The sequence below is a fragment of the Morus notabilis genome, unplaced genomic scaffold, assembly GCF_000414095.1.
Source record: "Morus notabilis unplaced genomic scaffold, ASM41409v2 Scaffold303, whole genome shotgun sequence".
NCBI classification, from domain to species: domain Eukaryota; kingdom Viridiplantae; phylum Streptophyta; class Magnoliopsida; order Rosales; family Moraceae; genus Morus; species Morus notabilis.
In genome coordinates, this window is record NW_010365347.1 from 19,842 (window position 1) to 43,973 (window position 24,132).

At 31.9% G+C, this 24,132-nt stretch overlaps 1 protein-coding gene across 6 annotated transcripts; it reads right to left on the reverse strand.

The window, feature by feature from the left end:
* Window positions 1-8,633: 8,633 nt before the first annotated feature.
* On the reverse strand, window positions 8,634-14,409 carry LOC21386920 (trehalose-phosphate phosphatase A). 6 transcript variants are annotated; one of them, XM_024172123.1, is made up of 14 exons: window positions 14,078-14,221; window positions 13,933-13,982; window positions 11,667-11,713; window positions 11,093-11,584; window positions 10,835-10,978; window positions 10,676-10,747; window positions 10,429-10,554; window positions 10,283-10,339; window positions 10,042-10,143; window positions 9,824-9,901; window positions 9,631-9,700; window positions 9,480-9,550; window positions 9,300-9,392; window positions 8,634-9,028 (listed from the first exon to the last, which is right to left on the reverse strand). In XM_024172123.1, the coding sequence occupies exons 4-14, from the start codon at window positions 11,381-11,383 to the stop codon at window positions 8,975-8,977; spliced, it is 1,158 nt and encodes a 385-aa protein (XP_024027891.1). In that variant the 5' UTR covers window positions 11,384-11,584; window positions 11,667-11,713; window positions 13,933-13,982; window positions 14,078-14,221; the 3' UTR covers window positions 8,634-8,974. The 6 variants fall into 6 exon arrangements, with proteins under 6 accessions (XP_024027891.1, XP_024027890.1, XP_024027893.1 ...); XM_024172122.1 differs by lacking the exons at window positions 13,933-13,982; window positions 14,078-14,221 and adding an exon at window positions 14,374-14,409; XM_024172125.1 differs by having other exon boundaries at window positions 11,093-11,577; window positions 13,933-14,221.
* Window positions 14,410-24,132: the final 9,723 nt, after the last annotated feature.

A 24,132-nucleotide genomic window follows, 5' to 3' on the forward strand; every position in this document is an offset into this window, starting at 1 on the left:
AAAAAGTCTTGCACGATTAGGGTCGGTAATATGGGTCACGATATGACTTAAAAATGACACAAATTTTACGGGTTAAGGTTGAAAAAAAAGAGGTTCGGGTCAGAATTAGGTTGACCTGAAATTGACACAAAAAATATGGATTAATTTCGAGTTGAATCTGTCTAACCCAAACACGACACGAAACTTGTAAAAAATTAAAAAATACATATATTTTTTATTACATATTTTTTTTATTTACATTACATCTTATACTATTATTTGCTTAATTTTATTAGATGTTATTGTATTTTAATGTGTTATAGATTTTAAATTATTTCTAATATGTAAAAAACTAAATAAAAGTATATAATTTTTTTTGTCAATTTTAAATTCATATGTTAATTTCGTGTCATGAGTTATTTTCGTATTGTGTCGTATCAATTCATAAAATAATCATATAGTGTTTGTGTTATGATTTTTAAAAAAAATTTGTGTCACAAATCATATTCAAATTAACTATAAATTTAAACAATAATTAAAACAAGACACAAATAGAATACGTGAGACAAATTACTATTTCTCCTCGATGATGAGTTGTCTTGATATGACGATTCTGGAATAGGGTTACAATCATTATATCATGTGGGTCCCTTGTGATAGTACAGTTTTTGGTTTCCTCTTCTCGCAATTGGGGATTTGCTTTCCAAGCAAAAAATAAAAATTGGGGATTTGCTGAAGCAATGCGAACTTTTGGTACACTATCTGTTTTGAGCGATCGAATCAAATGGTTGAGGATGGACGAGTTGCACAAAAGCCGCATGCACACTACTGTAGAAGGTAAAATATAGTTCAACCGTATAGGTATGTTTTCCAATTTTTTATCCAATCTGATTAAATAATAGGAAATTTTATAAATACCCTACATTTTCACCTTTTAAATTAGAACTAATTAAAGGATAAATTTTTTTAAAATAGATATTTTTAGTGAGTCAAGTATTTAAGTAGATAGAATATGTAATTTTCTCTTATAATAATTAATTAATTTAATTTTCATAAAAAATAATTAAAAAAACTTACCAATCCAGTCAATCATTTTTTTTACGTTTTATATATGTTTTCTTAAAAAGGATAATTAAAATGAAAAATAAATCTTTCACCATATAAAAAAAGTTACAAGATACCAAATAATATTTTCTTAAAGAATACACTAATGAGATCCGATAAGGTAGTCCCGTCCCTTACATAAAAGTAGGCCCCAACTGTGAGTCTCATGTAAGACCCACCTCACTTTATTTGAGGAACAAAGCTACTACCCTATCGAGCCATTTTTCTTTAAGAAAATTGTTGAACCTACTCTTAAAGTGTATTGAGTCTTACACTTTATTAATACTTTTTTTTATTGATATAAATATTTGACTAAAAATTAATGGCCAATGTGTGGGCCAAACATAAAAAATGTAAAGGATTATTTGTCTCTTTTTCCTTTTTTTTTTTTTTTTTTTTTTTTTTTTTTTTTTTTTTTGCTTTCTTCAATTACAAAGAACGAATTTAATGTTATTAGTACAACAAGATATCTTCTTCATAATACAAAATTATGATATTTTGTTAAAAAATGATGGTTTTATTTACACATTCTATTTTACTTTCCACACTCTCTTTAAAATTAAAATTTTTTATTAGGAAAACTCTCGCACAAAATGATAAAAGAAGACCATTATAATAGATTTAATTAAGTAATTAAATCCATTGTTGTTGTTTAATTATCATTATTATTGGGCGGAGTTTTCAAAGGGAATAAAAATGCAACAAGAGTCAAATTCGAGACTAACCTCCTGAGCACGTGTTCAAGTAACTCGAGCAGGTTAGATGGCAATGGAGCGGGATAGGCACGCCTGTCCCCTTCTTCGTCCCCATTCCCCGTTTAATGAGGGGCGGGATCGGAGTCGGGAATTCACTATTGGAGAAATATTTTCCATGTCCGTTTAATTTCCTATCATATAGAATTATGTATTTAAAAATTATAGCAATTTAAAATAAAAATAGAATATAAATTCATTATAAATTTAAACTAAAATTAAAGGTTTTATAAAAAAAAAAAAAAACTAAATTTTTAACATATTGTAAATTAAATCCAAAATAATAACTAATTTTTAAGTGAAAAAGTTTAAAAACATAAAAACATAAATGCAAATTAAATCCTTCATTGTCTTTTTCTAATAGCTTCAATCTTCATTGTATGATTCCACGCTATTTATTCTTAAGAATCATAGTTTAAAAAACTTAAAATTTTAAGAGATTATGTGTATATATATAAAATTACATAGAAAACACCAACACATTAATATCAAAGCGGAGCCACCTCGCCACAAATTGGGGACTAGAATTTATCCCCATCCCCACTAATTGTTCCTCATTCCCGTACTGTTTGGGGCGGATCCCCGCCCTCGTGGGAAATATTTCTATCCCTATGAGCAAGAACTAGGACAACCTCCCAAGCATGTGCTGAGGCAAAGGATGGAAGATCAAGGGTTTCTAAGCATCGTCATTAAGAAACAACCAACAATTAGAGGCATTTAATGATTGTGGATTAGGTCATATTTATTATTTGATCAATTATAACACCTAAGAGATGGAAGATTTACTATAAATTCTTTAAATTTGAGATAAAATATTACACTATTTTTTTTCGAAATACAATTTTTGTTCAATATAAGAGTTTTGAGATTATGATATTTTGTAAGGTTGTTTTTATTCTTTGAGTGTTCATTCAACTTTTATAGATTATCTGTTTATTTAACCTGAATTGTTAGTCTATAATAATAATAATAATAATAATTAATATTATTACTATTATATTAATAGTCATTATTATTATTTTCCAAATAACTCACCTTCAAAGTCCTGCACTAAGCGCAATCCTACGTGCACGAGCACGACCTAACGTTCCAAGTCTCTATTTTGAATCGCCACTTTGTTGTAGAACATGAAAGGAAAGTTTTGGTGCAATCGGATATTAGGATTTACCAATTAGATCATCTCGCTGTTAAAAAAAAAGGGCATCTCGCTGTTATTCGTTTTTTATATACATACGTACACACACACACACACACATATATATATATATATATATATATATATTGGCTGCTTGAATAGACACCCTTCTTTTGGTTTACTATGTTAACGTCGCTTTAAAGCACGTATTTACGAATACCTATTTTAATTATATATCATAATAATTCTTTTAAAATACTTGATCATGATAATGCATTTACTGATTTACACGCTTCCTAAAACAAAAAGAGAATGTCTTACCTATTTTATTTTGTATGGCTTTGTTTTCTTGCAATGTCACATTAACAGTATCTCCAACCATCTTAGCCAGTAACAGAGTCAGGATTTATTGATGGGAGGTTAATTTTTTTTTTATCAAGATTATACTAATATTTATAAACTTAATAAAATTAAATATTTTATTTTTTTAAATCTAAATAGTTATCCCAATAAAATGTAGAGAACTATTAATTTAAGAATGAGTTCATATGCTATATTTTTCAGTCCCCTTTTGTGTTCCCCAATAATAACACGTCACGTCATGGCTTTTTAATTAATGCAATAAGAATCTTTTAATTTACGTGACATTTCAATTGATGTGTCACAATATTATTGGTGGGACAAAGAGAGTTGTTCCATTAATTTATAGAGGACCAAGTCTAATTTATACATATATCTATTATAATAAAATTAAAACTACTATATTAAAAAAAAAAAAGCTAAAGGAGGCCATGGCCCCCCTCTGAACCCTAGCTCCGTCATTGATCTTAGCCTTCTCATGTTTTTAACTAAAATTATTAATGATTTAACGTTTTTTAACTTTTTTTTTTTTTTTTACTTTAACTATTAGCTATATGGTTAACTATTTTTGAGAACCACTCATCAAGAAAGACTAACTATTTTATTTATCCTATTATTTTATTATTTCAAACAGTAATAATATAAGAGTTCCTTTTTAAATTACATGTTTTTAACTAAAATTATTAATGATTTAACTTTTTTTAGCTTTTTTTTTTATTTTAATTATTAGCTAAATGGTTAACTATTTTGGAGAATGTGTTTCACACTCGCCAAATATTTGGTAGAGGGATTCGTTTTCTGATTCGAATCATGATTCATGGTTCGCTACAGTATTTTCTCTCACAAAAAATTCACGTAAATTGAAAATGGTTCAAATCACATGGTTTGAATCCTCCAACCAAACGTCTTCGCCTATTATTTTATTATTTCAAACAATAATAATACAAGAGTTCCTTTTAAAATTAAATAAAATTATTTACATTTTAAATTTAATAAATATTAAAATATTATATGCTTAGCTAAAATAAGAAATATAATTGAAACGATTCACCTAAAAATTATTAGCCAAAAAAGCTTTCTAACTAATATAATTAAAATTTAGCTAAAATTTGAAGAGTTTTTTTTGGAGATGCTCTAAGAACTTAGAGCATATTTACTTTGCATCAAAGCATAAAAAGGAAAGGAAAAGTTAGGAGTGATTTCATTTTCCATATAATAATGTGTTTACTTATAAAATTAATAATAAACATCTAGTGGACCCTACACATTATAGGGAATGAGAAAAGTAAATGTCAATTATTGCATCATCATAGTATTAATTTTCTCTTAAAATGAATGAATGTTAAATTTACTTATATACCCTTAATGAATATAATGAATAATGAATTATCTATTGAACCGCGTATATCACATCATAATACATTAATACTTATTTGATACACCCGTATAATTATATTTTTGTTTTTAAAATATATTTCCGTGCATTTTAATTTATATGGTAAAGTTAAACGAAGGTTGATTTTTTTTTTTTTTTGTTGCTGCACTGTATGGTGAATACTGCTTGTCATGGGCAGCAACTTATGTTTTTCCAGACTATATTTATCAGGCTATTGAGTGCCTTTGTAAACAGTAAGAAAATATTTCGCAACGCCAATTCACCTTATGTGGACTATTGTGTTTGTGTGTGTATTTATAGACATATATATTGAAGAATTTGGTCAGTATTTGTGCTTAATTTTGACGCAACCAATGATGATATTTCACATTCTTGTAAAAATTTGATTCAATTGGCATCTTTTATGGCCATACATTGTGAGATTAAATTAAATAGATTTACATTTTGAGATTCTTGTCTAAATTTTATAATAATCAATTTACTTCAAACAAATGAGTTATATAAATATATATTTATATATATATAGAGGTGTAAATTTGGGCCGTTTGGTTTGGTCCGGTCCTAAAAGAGAGAGAGTCAGTTCAACCCGGCTCTAAGCTAAAAAAGTTTAAGGCTGGCCCAGTCCGACTAGAAATTTTATAAGGTATTTAAAATTTTTTTAAAAAAATATGATTTTTGGGCCGGACCGGCTTAGCCTTAAAAGGAGAAGGGTCGGCCTAACCCAGCCCTAAACTTAAAAAATTTAGGGTCATGCCGGGTCAGGGCTAAGGGTCTCGGGCCGGCCCGTTTAGCCCGATCTAAACTTGTAGTTATATATATATTTCTTTCCTATTTGAATTGGTTTTTTTTTTTAATGGATTGATTTTATTCTTTATGTGTTCAAGGATATAGTCCGCAAAACATATGCCTGTGACAAGAACTCAAGCAATGATTCAATATTGAATTCACAGAAGAGAAATAATAAGCGTCATTTAAAATGACCAAATAGATTTAATGTATAAATTAATATTCTAAAAAAATCATTTAACCAATCAATATAAGGAATCCAAGTAGAATAATTATTGTTATTTAGACTCAGTAATTAATGCATTATATAGTAAGAAAGAGAAACTAATTATAAGAAGTTGACACATTATTATTAGACGAGTGTATCACGTAGACATTATAATGTGATAAATTTGGTCTATTGAATAATTTCTCTTAATGAATTACTATATAATCGATGATTATTTAATTGTATAGGACTTTTAGTAATTACATGTATAATATTATTGTTCTTAATATTAGTAAACACTAGAAAAAAAATAAAATTATTTTTCATTACACTATCTAATAATTAAATAAACACTTAAAAAGTAATCAATGATCTTCATTCTTATTACTTTATTTTAAATAAACACTTAAAAAGGAATCAATGATCTTCATTCTTATTACTTTATTTTTCTTTCCCGTCTTAGATCTTTTCATTATAGTCCTTTACGGTTTAGTAAACGCACTATTCCAACCCCAACTAACGGGTGGTGCGTAAAGGCAAAGCGCAGCCGCTGGTCTTGAATGGAAGCGAGAGTAACTACCATTCTTGGTCGTGCTTTCACCATTAATCATACTATACATGACTCATCTCGTGTCTGCGCCATCAATGCTCAGCTCATAACAATTTATTTATGATCGGTTCATGACACCAACTTATTATAATTTGAAAGGGATTATGTATTATAGTAGGATTTCCCTAGTGTGATCTACATGTGCGCCCGCGTGTGAATGTTTGTATTTATGGTGCGTTTTGTTCATGAATTAAAATCATGTGATTAGAACTATTTTTAATTTACGTGTATTTTTTATAAAAAAAATATTATAATAAATTATAAACTATGATTCGAATAGAAAATAAATGTATTTACCAAACATCACCTTAGTTTTGGATCGATCTTCCGTATTCTTTTATATAAGCTTCTTAAAGCCCTTGGTGATAATATAAAAAGAGAACCACTTGGTACTCGTGCTTCAGGCTTTTAGTGGCGTTTTCATAGTTTTGTCGTTCGTACATAATTGTTAGGCTTTTTTCACCGTTACCCCCCTTTAATTTTTTGTGATTAACAAATCGGTCCCTAATTTTTTTTTCTTAATAATTAACCCCTTAAACTTCAAAAATGTGTTGTATGAGTGGTCCTTTTAAATTATAAACGATTCTTCCCTGAGAAAACAAAAAATGGATCGTGCAAGCAGCTTCCCCACCCACAAAGATATCCATCAACTGCCGCCTTTACCTCCAAGCTCGCCGTCATAGTGTGCCCCTCCTTCGCTACGTCTCTGTGTCGCCGCGCCAGTCTTCCTCGCTAAATCTCTGCGCCGCCGCACCCTCCTCCGCCAGATCTCGGCCTCGCACTTCCTCCGCTAGATCTTGCCGCTGCAATGCCCCTCTTCCTCCGTGAGATCTGGCCAGCGCAAAGTCCTTCAAATTCGCAAGATCGCGGCCTCACCGGATCACCTTCTTTGCTAGATCTCTTGTCACCACGGTCAGCTTGCTCTTTGAAATTCTTTTCTTTTAGACTTTCTGGTTTTAGGTTGGGTCACGTGGGTTTGTGTTTCTCATACAACACTGATTTGTAAGTTTTTGTTTTAATTTTTCTTCTTAGTTATTTATGTATTTATTATTTCAGATTTTCTGGGTTTTGGCTTGTCTACGTGTCTGCAAGGAAAATAGTTTAGTCACTTGGGGAAGAAGATGATCATTTCAATGCGCGGTAGATGAAAACCTTTGACCAAATGCAAATAAATATGATATATTTGCAAAACATAAATGCAACTGAATGCCCATATGCTTTAACTAGAGACTGAAGAAAGGGATTTTGGATTGAATTTGAAGGAGAAACGACAATTTAATTGATTATCATATGTTTCCAATTTTACCCCTCGCTCGTGTGCCACAATTTCCGTTAATTATTTGACAGATTTATGAAAAGGACCATAAATACAACGAATTTTAAAATTTAAAGGATTAATTGTTTAAAAAAAAAGTTTAGGAACCAATTTACCAATCACAAAAGATTAAAGGGGTAACGGTGCTAAAAAACCACGTTTTATTTATTATGAACTGAACTCAATTTTTATGCTTTAAGTGATTGTTTCAAAGGTTTGCTCGCGTTTGCTCGCTCATATGTTAATTTTTAGCCCCATTAGTTTTTCTTTTTACTTTCTTATTTTGTTTGAACGGATTTTCTTTCTTTTTTAATTCAATGATCAGTTGCTCTCCGCATGTTTCTCTTTATTTCGTTTTTGTTCTTTGTTTTTGTTCTTTGTTTTTGTTTTTGTTTTTGTTTTTTTGTTTTTTGTCATTTTGTCATTGTTTTTGTTTTTTGTTTCAACTTTCGAGTCTATAGACACACAGTAATAAGGTGAAAATTCAGACATCATGAGGTAGCCTAAAACTGTTGTTTCACTTTAGTGCCAGGTACATTTTATCACCTCAATTGAAAGGCATAAGAATCCCACAAGTTGTTTAAATTGCTTTGGTCAATAAATTTCAAAGCCAAGGTTACTTTGATTCGAAATTGTTTTGTTTGAAATTTTGTCGGTTTAGCATATTTTTTTCATTTTAATGTGAACTTTACATTAAAAAAAAGGGGCACCGCAAATGCTTTACCTTCATTTCAAAATTTTGTAAAGTATAAAATCCAATCTGAAATTAAACGAAAATGAACAACTCGGAGAAAGATGCATGAAGGAAATAACCAACAGAAAATTTCTCAACAAATGAGCCCGAATAAAAAGAATAAACGAGTGAAAAATGTAATACATAAATTCATACAAAAGAAAACATTTGTAAAGTATATGCATGCGTCCATGCATGTACATAACAATGGGAAAAACATATCTTATCATATGAAAGAATTAACAAATGATTAGAACTCTAACTACACCAAACGGGATATAACCCAACCACAATTAAAGGGGAAAGTCGGAAAATAAATGAATGATTAATACATGGATTTATGGGGGAAAAGGAGCTATATATTGATGTCAAAAACAAAATAGAAGATAATTAAAGCTGAGACTTTACAATTAAGACCAAAAACTTAGAGCAGAACAACTAGGCACCGACATCTCCATGTTGAAGGAAAAAAAACGTCTTCTATGCAACTCTGCTCGCAAAGCCCATGGTATAATTTTTAGAAAAACAGGTAGGCTATCCTTATCATATACGTATAAGTCAAGAGTATTCTCTTCTTTATATGTTTAATATAGTATTTATAAGGAACTCGATTTCTTCCATATCACAAGTGACTTGAGAAACTCCATGACCTACATAGATGTAAAAAAGAGCAGAAAATACCAAAACAATCAGATGAAATTACACAGGAAAGGATTTGTTTGTTTCAAAAGAAAATTATGAAAACGAGCACAGCATGAAGGAGCGCCGGTATCATCACTAGGTTAGACGCTACGAAAATTTCAAAATACGCGAGAATTAATTCTCCAATGATTTATTATATTCATTTCCAAGAGAGAATCGTTTATGTGACATCAAAAAATATGAAGAAATCCAGGAGTCTAGAGTAAAGCCAATTTGTACCTCTGATGGATCCCTGAGAGAGTAATATGCACTGCTTTCCTTGGGCACAGAAGAAACTAGAATTCCATAACCACAGTTTCTCTCTTTTAAAACCTGTTACAAAGCACATCAAGTTAATTAAGTCTATAATTGGAAAACAAGTCATCAAGATTATTTACAACAGTAAAAGTAAGATTTTACCTTAAATGCATCTTCATCTGTGCGGTCATCTCCAACATAGATTGGGAGCACATCATCACAATTACTCAGCCCTGATTGAATATATAATTATTACACAGATAAAATGGATTCCAAAAACAAAATTGTTTGGAGAGTGGTATTTAGTATTTACTCAGTGATTCAAGTAAAAAGGCGACGGCCTTCCCCTTATCCCAGTTTATGACAGGTCGAACTTCTAAAACCTAAATATGTGGCAAGGCAAACACAATCAGAAAAATAAAAACCAACGAAGTGCGAGCGAGTACATTAGTGTAGAATTTTAAAAGGTTTAAAAGATTTTTGCATGATAGGTTTTTATATAATACCTTTCGCCCATGAGTCAATCGCAACCGTGGGTAGTCTTTAAGAATGTTGTGTACGCATTGCGCAACAAGATTCCAGTTCTGCCAATGAAAACAGTTTCCAGAAAAAAAGTGAATAAGGGGGACAAAAATAGAAGAAACAAAATGGTCCATGACCATAACTAGACAAATACTTGCATAAAAGAAAAATCATTAACTCTCTACTAGAATTTTTTTCTTACCTTCTCATCTACATTACGATAATGTACAGACACGCAGAACTTATTATTCTCGACCTTAGCTCCTTCAATACCCTTGGTACTTTCAACGAGAGATGTAAAAACCTATTCCGAATCTAAGATTAGTAGAGGCTACATTAAAGAAAATAAAACATTAAATTGCTTATCGAAAAGGAACTCTTGTCTTGTTCATAGTATGATGCACTAAAGCACATTAGTGGGGGCAAACAGGAAATTAACCAACCTCGTGAATCATTGGTAAAAATTCAGCTGCAGGCTGAAACAAATTAATGTCCTTACCCTGCATCGTACAATGAAAACAAAAATGAATAACTAAATGAAATTTGCAGACAACTAATTTGAAGAGAGATGTAAGATTGCAGCCATTACCTGCTTGTCAGTGGACTTAAAACAGTTTGGCTTGTCATCTGATATAGAAGGTTTAACAGGACACATAATGTCCATTCCATGACTACCAGCATAATATAGTTCTGTTAGACCTACAAACTCATATACCTGAACAAATAACACATAGGACATGCTTAGTGAAAACCCAAAACTAAAGAAAACAACAAAGATGGTTTAGTTGTAAGGAAAAAATAAGCGCACACTGAGGAGAAACTAGCCAAATGTTTACCTTGTCGCGACTTCTTCCACTAATTATTGCAGTTGGAAAATATTTTGCCACCTTTTGAACAGCAGCTCGCATCTGCAAGTGACCCAAAGTCTTGATGAACAAATGATGTAGAAACAGGGGGGCAAAAACAAATGCTCAAAATCTGAGAGAATTGCTTACAGCATCAGACATGAAAGCACAGTCGGGATTATCTACAATTGGTGAAAGAGTACCATCGTAATCAAGAAACAAAGCAATTCGCCTGCCCTTTGCATGATTTGTTATTTGCTCGAAAGATTTAAGTGCTGATGGGTACTTAACCTGCTAGATTGGAACCAAAAAATTAAGGACAACCGAATAGAAAACATATGCAAAAGATGAAAAAAAAAATCAATATTGAACACGAGATCAAATCATACAGACAGCAATAAATAATACCGTCCAGGTTCGGTAAGCCACATCAGGATCAGATGGTGCAAACTCATTGACATCCTTAATTATTTTCCTGTGAGGAGGCGATGAAGCTTTCATGGCATCCAGCCAAGAGCAAGCACGAACATCATCAAGGACTCCAGTCTTCTTCCTGGGGATTGTTAGGAGGAGACCTGGAGTAAAAGCTGCTCCTGAAGGCGAATATGGAAACAAACTTGAATGTACTCCAAGTCTTGTGTTGCTTAAGGGTGCAGGATCAGTGAGCACAGGAGCAGTATGATTCGACTTTAGGTCCATGGGATCCAGATTTGTTGCACAAATGATGACCTCAAACAAAGTTGATTTTGATAGGAGGATAATTTTAAACCAATGTCAGCAGTATATCAGCCGTGGAGATCTACTTCACCCAGCCCTTTTATCAATAAAAAACCACCTCTTTAATGTTTTCTTGTCACTGCTACTCGGCTTACAGTCCATCAAGCACAAGATTCCTGAAAACTAGTGATCATAACATGATTAAGTGAAGAACCATAACATTCAATTCAGCATAGGAATATATGAACAAAGCAGAAATTCTTACAGGTTATAGCTCTTCATCTCGCTAGCAACCATGCAAATAACTATTATCTGCGAGAATAAGTAAAAGAAGAAAAGTTTCAATATGATATCCTGGAGGTAAAATTCAAGTCTTTTATAAAGAACAGAAAGCATTAATGTCAGAGCGAACCCATTGATACGTCATAACAAGTTGATTCAAATGAGAGAAAAGAGAAGTAGTCAAAGTGGAAAAATCAAACCAGGATAATCATAAACACAATTATGTCTAGTAAATTTCAGAAGCAACTAAAACGGACAAAGGTGTCGCTATAATTATAATCAGAACCCTCTAATACAAATTTCAAAAATGTTAATATCCAAATAAAAACATGCAAGCAATCTAAATCCAACCTTGAAAAAAAAATTTCATAACCGTCTTAATAGATGGATAAGTGTAAATGTATTAATCAAATGAGCGTCAATTTGGCAACGACACTGCAAAAACTGCCCATGCAGAAAAATAACATATTCCATTTTTATGTGACCTCTCTCAGATCCTACCTTTTATTGCCTGGTGATCTCAGGGACAAAATTGACAGAAAAATGACTAATGCCCTTTAATTTTCTGAATAATTGAAACATGAAAATACAACAAGGAGATACAAAGTGGCTTCTAAATTTTGTCTTAGACATAAAGCTCAAGATTGGCCATTTCAGCTAATGATTTTTCACTAAAAAGTTAGGGAACCAGTGTTGAGTTCGTTCTGCAATCTCTCCGTATATAATAAAAACTATATGTTGAGGTAGTCCACTTTCCTAAAAGTAAAAATCAAAACAAAAAAGCTTTCGTGCTTATAGAGAGAGGGAAATTACAACAATAATTCTCGTGCTCGCTGCTGAGAGCATTTACAAAAGAGATGCGGGCATAGTAAAGAAGCGAACAACGAGTAAAAGTTGAGCAAATTTGTGTACGGCTTGCAAAACACCAAGCGAAATCAAGGCTCAAATTAAGGAGTCTCCAGGTTACTCAACTATATGCAAAGGCGATAAATTGGTGTGAGATACCCCGCTTACTAATGATACGAAAAACAAGTACAGAGATCTTATTACGATATGCTTTAGCAAGCTTATGTTCACATCAACACGTCGCAGACGAACTTATCAAACACAAAGCAGTACACCAGTAATATCAAATAACATAACAACAGAAGAGGTCTCAGTCTCACACTCTATGATGAAAAAATTTCTTAGTTGTATACATTAAATAGCTTCCTTACCCCACATAGTGGAGAAACAATCCCACATTCAACCATACAATAAAGAAGGACCCACGTTAAAGCATCGGATCTTTAAAACATACGGACCCAACACATAAAGATTAAGAAATTAATAAACACATGATGTGACCACGAAAAAAAAAATTTTAAAAGTAACAACTCAAATCAATCACAAATTTATGTTGGTTACTACATATCACCAATAAGAACACAAAATTTCCAAATATAAGATACCATTTTTTTTTATTCTCTAAGAGCACAGAGATTATATACGACTGATAAACACACTTTATTAGAATATTCTTACCCGAAACCAAGTGGTAGAATTCGTGGTTTCTAGGTCAAGAATCAATATTACAATTTTCACCGTGGAGACATGTGAATGTGACGAAAAAAAAGATTATGACTTTTTTTTTTCCACACCGTTCTAGATTTTAGTTTAGAATAGTATACGCGATTACGACATGAATAGACTTGACCAGTTATTTATGCTTTAGCCAATGGCATTTGTTATATGGAAAACGTACATAATCACGAAAAAAAATCAAAGATAAAAACAACGACAATATCACATCAGCTCAAAAAAAAAAAATTAGCGAGGTACCCAATTCAGAATCAATGTCGATGGAATCTGTTTCTACGGTTTCAAAAAGAAAAAAAAAACCTGAAAAAACTGAAGTAATTTAATTATAACGATTAGTCAAAGAATAAAAATCTTCATCAAGAAGAAAGCCAGAACCCCCCAAATAAACCCCAAAATTACACCGACGTTAAAATTTCGAAATTGATAAAGAATAAATAAATAAATAAATAAGAGCAGAATGAGAGAACAAAATCCACGATAAGAAATCCAAATTTAGTTTCGGTTGATTGATTTGGTTAAAGGAAGAAGGCTTTAGTACGAAATCAAAATCTCGATAAGAAGCGGTTGGGGAAAATACAGCACCGACTCTTTTGAATTCAATTTCCAGAATCATTTCCCTTGAAATGATGATACAAATAAGAAAATGAGAAATGGAAACAGAAACGTACAAAACAAATTAGCTCAAACCCGTAGAAAAGCAGGCGCCGAATCCAGAAACCTTCGAAAAGAAAATCGAGATAAGCTGCAGAGGGAAACAATGGCGGTACGAGAAACGCTATGTTTGGCAACCAAGAAAACAGGGGAAAAGAAAACCTTGAGAGAGTTTAACGGAGAAGAAGCAGAAACCAAGTCAACCTCGGGCTTTAGAAAAAAAAGGAAAAGAAAAGCTTTGTTCTTTCTCGGCGGCCAAACAGACCAAATTATTGCAAGTGAAACAGCTCAGAAAGGAGAGAGAGATACGAGTATTTATGACTGAAAATCAACAAACAACAAACAGGAAGTGAACAGAAATATTAATTAAAAAAAGGGGAAAATCGCAGAGAACGAGAACGAGAATCATGCGCCAAAAAAAAAAAAATAAAATAAAAAAGAAAGAACGGAAAAATTACCTAATCGAGGAAAAAGCCAATGAACGAATGAGAATGAGAGAGAGAAAAGAAAGAAAGCCTCAAAAATAGAGCTTTGGTATTTATAGAGTTTTTTCGGGATTCCACGAGGTATGCGCTGTTCTGTTTCCGAAACAGTCTTCACAATCCGTGTAAGTCACGCGTCGACGTACCGGCGAGTGATTGTCACTTACTCGATCAGGCGCGTGAGATTCATTGACGTTAATTCTGTTTTCTTCCCCCCTTTTTTTTTTTTTTCAGTTTTTCCTATTTCGTAATAATTTATTAAATTAGTTCGTAACGGAAGAAGTAAAGGCCTGGACCAGAAAGTTTTATCTTTTCCTTTTTTTTTTTTTCCTAGTCAGATTAAGAAAAAGAAAAAAAAGGGAAAACAATTATATATTGGTTGGTGAATTAATTGAGTTTAATAACGAGCAAAACCGGAAAGCGTTAGTGGGGCCCGCGGGATCTGGGAGGACACGTGGCGGCGGGGAGAGAAGGGGCAAAGCGCGTGAGGACACCTGTGATTGAGTAGTCGCTGACGTGGCCACGTTGGAGGGTGGGGCCCAGACCGAGGTTCTGGACGTGTGCGAACGTGTCGTCGCTTTCGTTAACAAGTGGGTGGTCGTCGGTGACGGTTGGGATGTCAGCGTCTGGGGGATATGGAGGGCAAGGTGGGTCCCACCTCTTCAAGCAATGGGACATCGTGCCCGTCGTTCTAAGAAACCGTGACCACACGATGGCCTATGTGGGCCATACCTTCCACGTGGTGTCCCGATAAAATGCTTCACACTAACTGACAGCCCGAGATGTACACGTGTCACCACAATATTGCTTTCAGAACCTGTTGCTATTGCGAGCGAGATATTACCAAAGTGCAATTTTTTTTTTTAATTCCAGGGAAAAAAAAAAAAATCTTTTTCGTAATATTATCAGAGAGCATTTCTGGTATTATTTCTACGTCTCTGTTTGATATATATGTTTCAGAAAAACGTATGCTTTATAAGATAACTTTCATGTGATATGTGCTCTTAAAAAAAATAAACTTTATAGTTCATGTGATATGCGTGATATTCAACATCAGTGATAAGTCATGTGATAATAAGCGTAGTTTTTTTTTTTTTTTTTTTTTTTTTTTTTTTTTTTTTTTTTTTTATAGTTATACCAATCACGTAATAAGTGTGATTTATTGGGTTTCATATTGAAATAAAATAAATTCTCCCTTCTAGAATAAATACAAAACATTTTTTTTATGAACTTGATAATGTATTGATACCCTTCAATAGAAATATTTCATATTGATATAGTTGAAATCGGCCTTATATTGCATGAGTGGTGCTAAGACTGCGTTGCAAGAATGTATAAGTATCCGAGTTATTAAGATAGTAATTTGTAAACCGATTTTATTTTTAATATCTAGAATAAACAATCGACAATGACAATATTATTTTCCACACGCGTTGAAAACAATTTAATTAATTTACTGATGGCATTTTCAATTATGGACGATCAGCTCTCATCTCTTTTGTTGTTTTTTAATAGTAAAACAAAAGGAACGTTTTCAGCTTCGATATAATATATGTGATCACAATAACTACCCTTTTGTTTTATTTTTTGCTGAAATAATTCCACTTTTTACTATTAATATAAGATTGATTGGGACATTATTACATTTTACTTCTATTGGCTAAATTGCTAGTCAACATTGATGATTAGCAAATTTCTTGTTGACTACGCAGCAATTAGCATGATACTTTTCAGTTTTCTCCACCAATATTTCCCTTTTAAATATAAGAGCATCACCCACGGTTTTAATTGAAAAAAATAGACAAACACCATAATCGTTAGTATCAATGAAAGGAAAAACAAACCAAAATTTCTTGATGAAACTTCCTAATCCCCGCATTGATCTTTTTCACTGAAATTGACGCAATTGGCGGTAGAGCATTCATGTCAGCAATTAAGGGCTTGTTTGAAAAACTCAAAAAAATGCAATTCGAGTTACAACTTTATTTGAGTTCACGTTCTTTTAAGTTTAAACTCGAGTTTATGACTAAAACTCGAGTTCAAGTTTCCCCTTCAACTCGAGTTCAGAAACTCGAACTTAAATTAATGAACAGTATTTTTTCTATTATTAAAAATGCTATAATTTTTTCGTTTTAATTCTGATTGAGATGATTTTTTTTCTACACATTGACAACGAAAAGACGAATAAAACCCAACCCATATACCCTATTAAAATTTTTCATCAGCATTGAGTTTTTATTAAAATACTATCTAAATATAAATTCAAGTTTTGACTCACTCAAACACAAACTCAAAAAGATTATTATCTCAAACTATAACTTAAATGTATACAACTAAACACAAACTCAAGTTACAAATTCAAATCAAATTATAACTCAAATTCAACTCAAAAATTATATTCAAGTTAAACTCTAAAAGAACACGCCGATGTGAAATTAGTTATTAGCAAAAAATATATAGGATTTTTTTTTTTTTTTTTTTTTTGCAGTAAAAAAATGAATTGAGACGTGAAAACTACTAATTACTTACGTGCATGGCATAAATAATTGTTTTTATTATATATACTTTAATGCCCCCCGCACCAACCTGAGGGCCCACCCGACAGCTAAAACTATGGGGGGGCACACGTGTGGGATTTGGTGGGACCCAGACCTAGCTGGCGACAGGGGTTGTTTTTTTACCAAGTCAAAGAACATTAACGGGGAAAGCTAAAAATACGGCAAGGGAGAGAGAGAAAGAGGAGTTGGGAAGAGTGAGATTTGGCTTTTCAAGAAGGGGAGGGTCTGAGTCTTTGACTCTTGACTCTTGACTTGGAGTTAATTACTTAAATAAATTAAAGAAATCTTTTTCTTTTTAAGAAAATTATATTTTAAAAGCAACGGGATTGGGTCCCACCGACGGTTGGAGGTAATCTCTTGGAACTTGGAAGTTGGAATTTTTTTTTTATTTTTTTTATAGAAAAATCCCCACCACGAGACGATGACAAACAACAGTCCACACACAGGGGACAGAATCTTGGCGTGCAAACGCCGCGAAATGCGACGGTAAAAGAGCGCGACTAGCACGCTGTGGTCTGGTCGCTTTGTCATTTATTCCTTTGCTCTCTTACTATGGACTATTCCACGCCTTTTGATTTCACATCTTTTGACTCTTTTAACATAATAACATTAGTAGAGCACTTTGTAGAAGTTTCCTAACCATTTCCCTCTCTCTCCCCCCTCTTTCTAGTCTCTACTTTCATTTATTACATCATGCTTGCGTATGAGCTAGTTTCGTAGTGCCGTAAATTTTTAAAAAATTATTATTAATTGTGTTAAAAAAAAATTAAGTGTTTAGTAAACTGTAATTATATAAGTATTTATTACAAAAATATTATAAGTATTATAAAAGTTTTATTAATTATATTTTAAGGTGATTGCGGCACAATCTAAAAGTTAAAAATTTTTTTTAGATTATTTTTTATTTTGACCGTAAATTCTTCAAAAATTCTTTAAGAATCACTTATGATTTTTACCAAACACAAATTTCAATTGTGCATTGCTAGAGAATTAATTTTGGATTTTAAGAATCACTACCAAACATACCATATATCGTATTAAGTATCTTTTCTAGAGTGTTTCTAAGATAATGTCTTATATTAATAGTGTACGCTTCTCAATGTTAATTCGATTAAAATCACATCAAAATAATGTATATATATATATATATATATAATTAGTAGTTTTTATAAGGATCCAACGTTTGTAAACAACAATAGAGTTTTTTTGCATCACTTTTAAAGCCGTTTTCGACTTTTGAATCCAAAAATTTTGAGTGTGTTTAAACTTTAAATGGCGTTTGATAGAGGTTTTAATCTTTCAAAAACAACTCGAAAACATTTTTGTCTCGTTAAATGCTTAATACAATATACTCTCATGAGCTAACTCGAAATTCATAACTTTTACTTAAAATATGAGCAAAATGGTGCCAAATAATTAATAAGCACTTGCTATTAGAATTTCGGTAGCACACTCAAAGACATTGTCATACATCGTCTATTACCGTCCTGTTTAAGACATGTCATCTGCAATATATCAAAATTGCAAGTATATGATTTCGAGCTAATGGCTATAAAATAACCACTTTATAATGGCAGTTTTATTTATTTATTTTTTTCTCTCTTTCTTCATAAAAAATGAAAGGTACAAATATATATAATTAGGTGATACGATACTATTTTATTTTTTATTTTTTTTAAGATATGATACGATTCTATTACTATTTGTAAGTCATATGATATAATCGACTAAAAGTTTTATTTACTTACTATCGTAAGCATAATGGTTAGGTCTCATTAATTACATAAGCCAATTATATATAATATAACTAGATGAAAAATACAAGAAATGAAAATCGTTAATATAATACTTGATTTTGGTCCACGCATATTGTCAATAGTCGGTGCCAAAACACTTGTTAACGTGTGGTACAGTTTCTCTACAACAAAAGAAAAAAAAAAAAAGTTTGTTCTATGAAAAAAGAGATTCCTTAACAAGATGTTTGGTACCAACATATCATATGAATTAGGTGGGAATGCATGCAGTAATGTAATGTCTCTATTAAAAGATAGATTATAAATTAATGTCTTTTTTTTTTCCTATTTTTAATTTCCACAAGTTGACTTCTAGACCCTAGTATCTTTGTTGAGAAGAAACCTAAATCGCCAAAGTACTGCGGCACCAAGTACCCTTAAACGGCTAAAACATATATTCAAAAGGCCTCTAACTCAAGAAAATTAATCAAAATATCCGTTACTTAACTCCCAAGCAATCAAAACAAATTTGACTATGATGTGGTTGATTAAGTTTCCTATTCCTACATAGAATTATTTAATATATTCAACTATGCACATGTGAGTTCATAAATATTTAGCATAAAAGAAATGTTGAATTTTTTTTAGAAAAGTGTAATGGCGGTTTAAAAGCTTGGCCTAACTTGCCTAACTTAGACCCTTTTAAAATGAAATATAAAATTGATTAAAATAAAATTAAAAGTTTTAACAATATAAAAATAGTTAAGCTCATTTCTTCAAACTCATTCGTCCAATTGTTTGGTAGGAGACTAGGAGCGAATTAGTGAAAGATGGAAGGAAGAGATACAGGGGATTAGTGAGAGAATTTTAAGAGCCATAACTATTTCATAGTCCAAAGAAGAAGGGGGAAAAAACAAAAAAAAAAAAGAAAAAGAAAAAGAAAAAGAAAAAAGGTCTGGCCGGTGAAGGATTTGCCCTTCAAAGAACTCCAATTTTAATATTCCCTTTCTCTTTATTTTCCTTACATAGGTTTCTTTCGTTATTGCTTTCTTTCTCGCTTGTTAAACTCAAACTTAAACCGAGGGGTGAAAAATGCTTAGAAGTACCACTAGTGTTAAACACCAGTACTAATAGAAGATGAGCACCATCTGTGGATCTCATATTGCATGACTCACATTCTGTTAGTGAATGGTGTTAAGCACCACCGGTGCCCAATAACATTGCTCCGGATTGGCTCGATTGAAAAATTTGAGATACTGAGATTTGGTGTTAATATTCAATTCACACTTTTGTTTGTGTACTAATTCTTGTGAAATAGAAGTCAATACTAGGGCTACAAAAAACGTTGCAGTACTTTTTGCAAAAGTGACAATTTGGTAGAATTGAGAAACGCAAACTAAGACCCCTCATTATGCATGGTAAGGGTGTAAATTGGCCAGGTAGGGTAGGGTTGAGCTGAAAAATTGAGCCTACCCGACCAGTGCGGGTTGAGAAAATTTTGGGCCGCGACACTCTCTTAAGTCTACAAACCCGTAACCTTTCGGGTGACCTCAGGTAGGGTCGGGTTACTCGGGTTGGTGAAAACCAATTTTAATCTATGACTTCATCAGTTTTAAACTAAGAGGCTCTTATATGCAAATAAATGATAAAATACTATTGTAGTAAATGAGCAATAAATGATATATGCAAATACTATTGTAGTAAATAATTACGCAACAAAATTACGGCATAATAAATATAAAGACTAATAACTCATAGTTAGGGGTGTAATTCGGCCGGGTTGGCTCGGGTTGGGCTGAAAAATTTGGCCGAGTCGCATTGTGCGGGTTGAGAAAACTTTAGGCCACAACACCCTCATAAGCCTATAAATCCGTAACCTGTCGGGTGACCTCGGGTTACTCAGGTGAAAGACTTGGTGGACTCTAATGGGCTATGGTGATATTGGATTTGTATGGGCTGGTACTGTAGTTGAAAAACTCCATTATTGAGCCATCTTTCTGGCCGAAAATACTTTGCATCTTCTCCCTAAATGTAAGCATGGCTGAACCTTTCCAATTATCACAATATGCATAAAGCAAGAGTGATCTCAAGGACCACATGATCACTTTTTAGTCAATTAATCTGTGCTTATTACAGAAGAAATCATTATCAAACAGAACATGTATTTCCTTCAAGAAGGGGTCTAAATGCAAGGTGAACAATTAAAACACTCACTTTGAAATTAAACACTTCCAATATAAATAAAGAATGTCCTAATTCAACACCTATGGCATACAAGCATTTTTTACACAAACCGTGAATCCAAAACATAAATAAGTTAACAGTTTAAAAGCATAAAGTCCATAAACTTATGAAAGTAAGAATTTGAAGTGTTGGACATTATTTTACCTACTTTGAACATGTTCGGCCGGGTAGGGTTACCTCGGGTTCATGTAACCCCACCCCGCGCCCCTACCCGCGCAGTGCGGGTTAGGCATAATTAAAACCGAAAATTAAATGAAAAATTGGAAACCCATGATTTTCGAGTAGGGTCAGCTCGGCTCAGCCGGGTTCATCGGGTTCGGGGTGATTTCTTACATCCCTAATGCATGGGATGGGGAAGTTTTAAGGTGGGTTGTTTTTTGATGGTTTGGGATAATTAGAGGCAGAAAAAGAAAAAGCTTAAACAATATTTAAAAAAATATTAAAAGTTAATTTTGTAATTATGTTTTAGAAGTTTTTAGTGCAACCATTATCAACTTTCTATCTTCTAAGTTAAAAAAATCATGGGATATTTACATTTTTATAACTGTGTTTTAGATTTATTCAAAATCTATACTTTTGATTTTTGATCTCATTAAATGTATACATTCAAATTAGATTCAATATACAAATCTATCAATTATCTTAGTCAAGAATTGATTTTGACATTTGAAATGACCAAACTATTCTTAAGAAAAAGAGAAAATAAAACTAATGCTTTTCAATATTACAAAAAATAAAAATTAAAAAGACAAAAAAAACCCTATTTCAATGGTATTTTGGATCTTTTAAGGTTAAAACTGTAAATTTAAAGTTTTTTTCTTCTATTTTTATTTAAGGATACTTTAGGTATTTTATGCTTAAAATCGAGGATTGACTATGAAAACGTATAAATTTGAGTATTAAATATAATTTAAAGGTATATATTTGATGAGATTAAAAATTGAATGTATAGTTTTTTAATAAACCTAAAACACATGGTATAAAAATGTAAATATCCCAAAAATCATTGAATCATCAATATAATACTTGCTAAAAGGAGTATTTGTATTACATTGTTATCGAGTTCGTGTTCTTAAGTTTCTACTTGATAACAGCCAGCCACATGAATATCTAATATTTGATTTTACATGAATATTCATACGTTTTTGTTCATTTTATTGCGTTCTTATGGCGAATAATGGTGAGGACCAATGTTATCTTTAAAAGTGAGACGCATAACGCATTAACAAGATTTTAAAATGAAAGGTTCATCCTCAAGTTTCTGCAGAGGTGGAAAAGACTTGTTTTAGATGGTATTTACGTACGAATGATTGTTTGGGGAGGTACAAGGAGGTTAAGCAACCTAGGCATCTACTCACGTCGTTTCTAGATCTACAAGCTAGTGGAATCTTGTTTTCAACTTGGCCAAACCAGAATTTATTTTTGACATTTACTCCGTTCATTTTACCAATTCGAATTTAAAATTTAAGTTTTACTATAATAAAAAATTCTTAAAAACAGTCACATTTAAATTTTTTACTACAGTAAAAAACTCTTACATAAAGTCACATCTCAACTTAAATTAAAAATTTAAATCAACGATTTAAACGGACCTAAGATATATTATATCACTAAGCTTCCCTTTGATGAAGCACAAGTCTCTAGGTTAGAAGACGATGACGTTGAAACAATTACACGTGAGTATCTTGACATTGAAAGACCGGATTTGATTTTTACTAAATGCGGGGAGAAGAAGATTGTTCTTGATTTACTTAAAAGAGAAGTTTGAGCGAGCGAGAGAGAATTGTAGTAAGCATTAAAACATCACACTCATGCATTCCTGTTATTTATTGTGGGGAAATGCATTGCATTCTTTTGCTTATGTGTCTGTAATATACCTTTCATGCGTTAATTTAGATACTATAAATAACTACGCATGGTGTGCTGTGACATTTATTCTTGATAGTTCATTGATTGATAACAAAGACACAATTAAAGGCTTTTCCCATTCTCTACTGGTAACGTTTTATTTAAAAGTTACATATGCAAATAATAAATTATTTTGTTTATTAATTGATATATTATTTTATTTACATATGCACATTTAAACAAAATGATACATCAATTAATAGAACCTTACCCGCGTAAAAAAAGCCTTTAATTATGCTTTTGTTATTATTTAATGAACTACTAAGAACAACAAATGCCGCAGCAGACCATGCATAGTTATTTATGGTATTTAAATTAACACAAAGAAGGTACATTGCAGAAACATGAACAAAAGAATTATTTGATGCAATGCGTCTCCCCATAATAAGTAACATAAATGCATTAGTGCGATGTTTTAATGCTTGCTCACTACAGTTCTCCGGCACCTCGCTCAAACTTCTCTTCAAAATAAGTCGAGGACAATCTTCTTCGTCTACTCACGGCGTTTCTAGATCTCTACAAGCTAGTGGAATCTTGTTTTCAACTTGGCCAGACCAGAATTCATTTTGATATTTACCCGTTTATTTTATCGATTTAAATTTAAAAGTTTTGTTATAGTAAAAAACTTTCAGAAACAGTTATTTAAATTTTTTGTTACAGTAAAAAACTCTTACATAAAATCACATTATAATTTAAATTAAAAACTCGAATTAGCGAGACTTAAGATATATTATATCACTGAGCTTCCATTGATGAAGCACAAGTCTCCAGGTTAGAAGACGATGACGTTGAAACAATTACACGTGAGTATCTTGACATTGAAAGACCGGATTTGATTTTTACTAAATGCGGGGAGAAGAAGATTGTTCTTGATTTACTTAAAAGAGAAGTTTGAGCGAGCGAGAGAGAATTGTAGTAAGCATTAAAACATCACACTCATGCATTCCTGTTATTTATTGTGGGGAAATGCATTGCATTCTTTTGCTTATGTGTCTGTAATATACCTTTCATGCGTTAATTTAGATACTATAAATAACTACGCATGGTGTGCTGTGACATTTATTCTTGATAGTTCATTGATTGATAACAAAGACACAATTAAAGGCTTTTCCCATTCTCTACTGGTAACGTTTTATTTAAAAGTTACATATGCAAATAATAAATTATTTTGTTTATTAATTGATATATTATTTTATTTACATATGCACATTTAAACAAAATGATACATCAATTAATAGAACCTTACCCGCGTAAAAAAAGCCTTTAATTATGCTTTTGTTATTATTTAATGA